General features: G+C 46.0%; 1 protein-coding gene across 1 annotated transcript in view; it reads right to left on the bottom strand.

Moving 5' to 3' along the window:
* Positions 1-7,514, bottom strand: part of pax3a (paired box 3a) — a gene marked incomplete at both ends in the record, with an annotated part of 25,459 nt that overhangs the window by 7,582 nt on the left and 10,363 nt on the right. Inside the window, 5 exon segments of the mRNA XM_084326992.1 lie at positions 2,684-2,901; positions 3,415-3,580; positions 5,770-5,859; positions 5,861-5,911; positions 5,913-5,971. Of these exon segments, the coding sequence (XP_084183118.1) occupies positions 2,684-2,901; positions 3,415-3,580; positions 5,770-5,859; positions 5,861-5,911; positions 5,913-5,971 (584 nt within the window).

A 7,514-nucleotide genomic window follows, 5' to 3' on the forward strand; every position in this document is an offset into this window, starting at 1 on the left:
TACATCTAAATCACTGAAGGAGAGTGTTCTAATTCTACAAGTACAACACAGTTGACTCATTTAGGTTTTGCTTCCTGTCAGTGATGATTACTTTGATATACGGTGACTGTGTATATGTGCATGTGCCTTTAGAACACCCCGAAAGCGTGTGCACGTGCGGGGGTGTATGTGTGTGTGTGTGTGTGTGTGTGTGTGTGTGCTGTGTGTGTGTGTGTGTGTGTGCATGCGTGCGTGCGTGCACGTGAGTCAGTGTAGGTGTACATGCAGCAGTGGTTCCCGAGGGTGTGTCTGTTTCCTGGTGGTTCCGGGGATTAGGCTTCATGGGGGTGCAAAGCCAGGCCGCTCGCTGGCTCGGTGAGAAAGAATTCCTCTGGTATGCACCGGATCAGCAGCCCGACGCCAGAGACCCCGCACCGCAGGGAGCCCGCGGTCCGCTGGCCGAGCCCAGTGGCAGGGCGTGCGGCTAAAGACCCAAACCAAAGGGCCTCTCTGTCTAACTATTCCCCATCTAGAGTAAACCATAGGCGGTGTTGAAACTCACAAAACAGTTTACTGTTACATATCGCTGTGGGTATGTAAAGAAATAAAAATACAAAAAAGGGGAAAGTTTTCAGGAATTATAATAAAAAGAACCCAATTTTCTGAAATCTTTTGATGTTATACATTTTAATGGGTTTCATGGGTCCCCGTGTGATTTAATGTGCTCACAACATAGAGGAACAAATACACATGAAAAGCACCCAACATTGGATGTATGCACCAGGTTTAATTGGATGTCTGAGGTTTTCATCCGACAACAGTGATACGGAATCTACCGAAGAAATACAGAAACGTGTCCCTCATTTCCCTGCCTGGTTTAAGATGCAGTATTGTGGTTGGATCAAGTATTAAGTGTTCTCTTGCTTGCAGCAGATAACTCAGCCAAACGCTTTGTGCAATATGGAGAGGGAGAGCTACAGTATGTAGATGAAAAAAGAAAAGTCTAATTGTAAAGTTTTCTAATTGCAAAGAAGAGGGTCTTCGTGTGCTAACTATCAATGTCATAGAATTTAATCAATTCTCATTTCCTCTCTGTTATTAACTTAAAATAGGGAAATTAATTCCCTCCCCGGTCTGAAATAGAGATGAGCGTATTGCAACATACATTCACACAGCTCAGACGAATACATAAATTAAAACAAATTAGCCAACAAAGTGAGTCATTTACATAAATTACACACCGCATTACTAAGGGATAGATTACTTCATTCCAATCAATTAAGACACTGGAACATTCTGTGATTGCAATTCCAGACTGAGCAAACATTCCAGGCACGTCGTCTCGCCGTGCAAGACGAGCTGAGCGTTCCTGTATGGAGCTCCCCTCGTAGGGTTAATGACGAAACCATCCATGAGGTCTGCGCCACCTTTGGCCTCTTTATTGGAGGTAGAGTCACAGAGTGACCCTGTGGGTGTGTGACCTCACCAACCACACATTGTTGCTGTCGTGCAAGTTAAGTTCAACTTTAAAAGAAAAACAACCTGCGTTTTCTGATTGACGCCGTGTATTTTTGATGTTCTCTATGTTGGGTTTTGAATGGGCTTTTCAGGGGCCCTTCATTCATGAAACATTTCATTTGTGTAAAAGAAATTAAGAAAAAATGTATGGAAAATAACTAGTATTGGAGAGGCAAGGAGCCACGTGATTTCAGAAGAGAACGATTACAAACGAGCCACCTTCCAACAATGAAACTAACATCATCCCAGATTCAGTGTGTGAGTCTGAATCTCGTCTATGGAGATGTAACGTGTAGTTGTGCATCTCCACTGCTCAGAGGTATCAAAGCTGTCAATTATCATTCACAGCCACAATGGTGCCACTTATCGTTTCTCTGACCATAACAGATAAAACAGACATGTTCTCGCTTCAAACCATATGTGTCCTGAGGCGCTCGGAGAGAGACGCAGAGTTTCCCCCCCGGGGCGATTTTTTTTATCAACACTCGGCAGGAGGGTGAGAATCTCTCTCATGGGACACAGTACCCAGCATGCATTGCATGGGGCCCGGCCACCCTTTGTGGTGGTTAAAAGCTCGTTTTCCGCCTGTTAGAGTCCAGCACCTCAGCGGGTAGCGGGCCACTGATGGACACTGATGAGTGTGTAATCGGCCATAATTGTCTTTTCAGTTTTCATTTGTGTCATCACCCATCTGTCGCTCCATGCTCCTCATATCCGGTTCTCTCTGGCTCCTCCCTCAGCAGATTGACACACGCCACATTATCATCTATGTTTCCTAGTCTAACGAGGTTCTCATCAATGTCATAGCAATGACACCTCCCAAGTCACGGATGAGAGCATGTTTGTGCGTGCTTGTTTGTTTGTGTGCTTGTTTGTGTGTGTGTGTGTGTGTGTGTGTGTGTGTGTGTGTGTGTGTGTGTGTGTGTGTGTGTGTGTGTGTGTGTGTGTGTGTGTGTGTGTGTGTGTGTGCGTGCGTGCGTGCGTGCGCGTGTGTGCGTGTGTGTGTGTGTGTGTGCGTGCGTGCGTGCGTGCGTGCGTGCGTGCGTGCGCGTGTGTGCGTGTGTGTGTGTGTGTGTGCGTGCGTGCGTGCGTGCGTGCGTGTGTGCATGTGTGTGTGTGTGTGTGTGTGTGGGCGCGCATGAGTGTGAACGTGTGTTTGGTTGTTAACTATGCAGTATACACTAACCTGTGGTGAGAGGCTGTTACTGATGGTGGGGTTGCCAGGGTTGGAGTGTCCCGGCGGGGGAGCGAAGCTGTCAGAGTATCCTGAGAACCCGTGACGACCAGAGGACAAACAGTAGGCCGAACCTCCATCCTGGGCCCCCGTTGACGAGCCGAGCCCACCCTGGTGCACTGAAGTCGGGGGAAGAGGCTGCGGTCTGTGGACTGTGCTTGACTGTTCTGCTGGGGGAGAAGAGGAGATGGAGAACGAGGGACAAGAAGAGACTGTTTCAGTGGAATTGCATTGCTAGCTTGAACCCTAGTCTATTTCCTGTTAGCTTTGAAATTAGCAAACACTGTAACATGAAATAAACTGGGGTACATTTTTAATGTTTATATTGTCAAGTTAAGCCATCTATAGACCTATTCCTAGGACTGTTCATGAATCTGAATTTGTGCCAGATATCAACTATCTAGGCATGAATATGGAAATTATGAGACATAGAGTCTCAGTGTGTTCAACCGATTCAAAATATAAACAGAAAGTACAGTTTATTTGTGAATTTGCTATTGATAAAAATATATCATAATTTGATCCTTCTGAAATATTTGGTAGTAAGGACATGACACCCGCCGAAAGTATTTTTCCCCCTTCTCTATAATAGTGATAAACTTCCTGAATTGATTTAATTGGATGTGAAAGGACCCCACCCCCTGTGTGTTCTGATTACCCTATATAAACAAGGTTGACCGTACCCTGAGCTATGGAGCTGGGAGGGTAGGGGCTCTCTGACAGCTGATAGGGCTGTAGGCCCGACATGGCCGATGGGGGGAATCCGCCGGGGATCAGGTGATTAAACGCCATCAGCTGATTGGCTCCTGCCTGCTTCCTCCACCTGGCCCTCCTATTGCTGAACCACACCTGATGGATGAGAGAGAAGGAGAAGAAAGAAGTGTCATCATGTGTTATTGTGTTTATTATATATTTAAAATAATGTAATGTTCAATTACAACATATTATTCTCATATCATTATGTAATATGCTTGTGGATCTGAGAAAGCTTCTATCATAACTTCATGAATTTGTGGGGGTGTGTGTTTTTGCACGTGTGTCTATGTGCATGTGTTTGTTTGTGGACATGTTTTTGTATATGTGCGTGTGCGTTTGCGTGTGCGTGTGCGTGCGTGTGTGTGTGTGCGTGTGCGTGCGTGCGTGCGTGCGTGTGTGTGTGTGTGTGTGTGTGTGTGTGTGTGTGTGTGTGTGTGTGTGTGTGTCTGTGTGTGGCCTCTCCGCACCACAGCCTGGAGCTCAGCAGATAGTGATCTAAACATCTGGCTACAGCAGAGAAACCACAGTGACATCAGGTCTTTTTTGTGTACACAGTCATGGGGTTGAGATAAATCACCCACATAAAGCCTGTACAGCTTCTAAATGCCTCTATTAATACAGGATCTAATTTAAGCATCTATTCAGGGGGTGGTGGTGGATATTTTATATAGCTCTTTTTACAGAAAGCCTGCTAAAAACAGGAAACCCTACTTGTGAATGGACACAGTGGGTACTGTATGTGTATATATATATATATGTGTGCGTGTGTGTGTGTGTGTGTGTGTGTGTGTGTGTGTGTGTGTGTGTGTGTGTGTGTGTGTGTGTGTGTGTGTGTGTGTGTGTGTGTGTGTGTGTGTGTGTGTGTCGTGTGGTGCGTGCGTGCGTGCGTGCGTGCGTGCGTGCGTGCTGTGCGTGCGTGCTGTGCGTGCGTGCGTGCGTGCGTGTGCTGTGCGTGTGTGTGTGTGTGTGTGAGAGAGTGTGTGTGTGGGGGGGGGTGGGGGGGGGGGCTGGTGCTGATGCCGGTTAGCAGTTAGTTCAACATGATAACCTTCTAAAAACCAACCGGCTATTTTCCATGAGCTAGAGAGAGCCACGTTATTACATGACTGTATAGGTCTGTAATATATATGTCTTGTTTCAATAAATAGTTAACATTTAACATGTGCATTTCCTGGTTGATAAACAGATGACAGAGGTGAAATGGGCAATAGCTAACGTTACTTAAGCTACGAACCTAAGACTGTTCTGACAGCACAATATGCATGTAACAGGCGCCCAAGTGGCGAACCATGTAACGTGCTGCGTCGCGACGCGGGCCGACCCGGGTTTCGATTCCCGGGACCTGGCGTCGTTTTGCCGAATTCCCCCCGCTCTGTCTCCCATTCTTCCGCTCTCTCTCTCTCTCTACTGGACTGCCCGGTAGTTAAAAAACAATAAAAACCTACCAAAAACATAATTAAAAAAGAAAAAACAATATGTATGTAACTAATTGATTTTGCTGAAAAAAAGAAAATGTTTTTTTGTGCATAGATCACTAGATTTATCAGCTTATCATATGCATTTTTACGTGCTCATAACGTTCTTCTAACAGTGAACATTCTAATCACTTCACTTGATTAGCTTACACAATCTTATTGTAACTAAGATATTTGCTGGAAAGAAAAAATTTTTGTTTTGTTGCATAGATCCCTAGATCAGCTTATAATATGCATTTTACATACACAAGAGACTAAACTAATGTTAAAATAACATTAGATACTTTAACTACTATTGCATAGGTATATCAACGACAATATGAGGTTCACCACCACGTCCATACTGAAGCTCTGTGTTTTTAACATGCAGCCTCTGACGTAATGGTTCTTGGTTCTAGACCAGCAAAGAGATGGTGCTGCTTTGGAACCAGTTTTCCTGGTTGAGAGCCCGTTCTTTTGGATGTGAAAAACACTGAAAGAACTGGTTTGCCGATCAGGCACTGGCCCAGAACCAGCCCTCAAAATGCCTCTGGTGTACATGTTTGGGGTAGTGTGTCTATCTAACCTGTACTCTGGCCTCTGTGAGTTTGGCCCTCTGAGCCAGCTCTTCTCTGGTGTACACTGTTGGGGTTGTGTGTCTATCTAACCTGTACTCTGGCCTCTGAGTTTGGCCCTCTGAGCCAGCTCTTCTCTGGTGTAGATGTTGGGGTTGTGTGTCTATCTAACCTGTACTCTGGCCTCTGAGTTTGGCCCTCTGAGCCAGCTCTTCTCTGGTGTACATGTTGGTGGGTTGTGTGTCTATCTAACCTGTACTCTGGCCTCTGTGAGTTTGGCCCTCTGAGCCAGCTCTTCTCTGGTGTAGATGTCAGGGTAGTGTGTCCGCTCAAAGGCCCTCTCCTAGCTCCTCCAGCTGCTCCGCTGTGAAGGTGGTCCGACTGCGCCGCTGCTTCTCTCTTCAGGGGAAGGCCCGGTTCTGAGTCCACGTCGGAGCCCTCATCTGAGTGGCTGGCTGGAATCGTAAAAAGAAAAAAAGAAAAAAGAAAAAAAAAAAAAAAAAAATTGTTAATTTGGCTACAAAGAGACTATAGGATAAGTAAGGGGATAATGTATAGCTACGAGGGTCATTGTCGCAAAATAATTGACCGACACAGAGTTTAGAATACCGAGGCGCCTCGCCGAGGTGTTCTAAACGTAGTGAAGGTCAATTATTTTGCGACACATATGATCCGAGTATTAGCTATACATTATCCCGCTTATTACATGGCTAACTTACTAACAATATACCTAATTCATTTTACACCATCGACAAGACGAGATCAAATGCAGACGCAGTTGTTCTGTGGCTCCGTCTGCTGTCAGCCCAAATAAAGTTATTATTATCGCCGGCAGCCGGCAGGTGTGTGGACTGATTGCACTGATGCAGTGTGTGTCAGTGGGCTTGATTGCTCCAGCTGCGAACAAGCGGTCATTATTGCTCAGCAGAGGTCCGTTATCGAGTAATAACGGACCTCTGCCGAGCGCTATTGACCAATCACAATCAAGCATTTCGGTGAATGTTTAAAACGCCATGTAATAACTACTTCTATCAACTGGCTAGCACGTCCAATTCTGTGGGAAGAATGAACCCTTTTCAGGCATGCATTTTCAGATGTGACGTAGACTTTTCAGAAGTGAACATTCTACTGATGTGACAATGGCCACTGGTCATTGAAGGTTATGTGGGTTCTAGAAATTCTAAGATAGACTTTGAAGAAAAAACTAAGACAACCTGAAAAGGTTACGTGCGTGATAATACCAGACCAGATTCCAGCCAATTACAAGTGATTATTCTACCACGTCATGGTATAAATAGATACTTATTGAAAGTTCAAAACTACAAATCCACAATACTTAATCTCAACAAAAGCCAGAGACACTAGATTATACTGATTACAACACGCGGTACTGACAGGAGCCTCTCTAGATTGCGTCCTCCTCCCGGTCTGTTGAACTCCTCAGAGGTTTCCTGAGGGGATCAAAAGCCAGAGTCTGCTTGAACATGGATTAGACAGGACTAGGTCCCCTCGGGGCTCATATCCCCCTGGGCCAGAGTGTCTCTACTGGTCTTAGCCATGCTGTGTACTGTGGAGATATGATCCCACGCTGAAAAGCAGGCAGGCGCCTCCATCCCATTGCAGGTGCTGCTTCCTAATCTGTTTGCTTAGTTTAGGGCAGGGCCGGGGGGACTAGTAGACAGAGGGACTTGGCTGGCTGGGAGACCACAGCCTTTGGGACCTAATTCAGCAGAAGAAGGGAGTCAATGAAGGCTCACTAGCGTGACAGCCCTGCCTTTGTCCACCACTACGTGTCCGCATATCCCCCTTCTGTCTCTCAGTCACTCACACAGACACACACACACAAACACACACACACAAACACACACGCGCGCGCGCATGCACACTCGCAAACATGCATCTGCTGTGTCTGAGCCACAGGCTTTCTCTCTGTGTATGACAATGTTTCGAAAACCCAGATGGTTACAGACCGAGGAGTTGGAATCCACTCCCTCCTCG

This window comes from Notolepis coatsorum, assembly GCF_963971535.1.
Source record: "Notolepis coatsorum genome assembly, chromosome: 13".
Taxonomy (NCBI): domain Eukaryota; kingdom Metazoa; phylum Chordata; class Actinopteri; order Aulopiformes; family Paralepididae; genus Notolepis; species Notolepis coatsorum.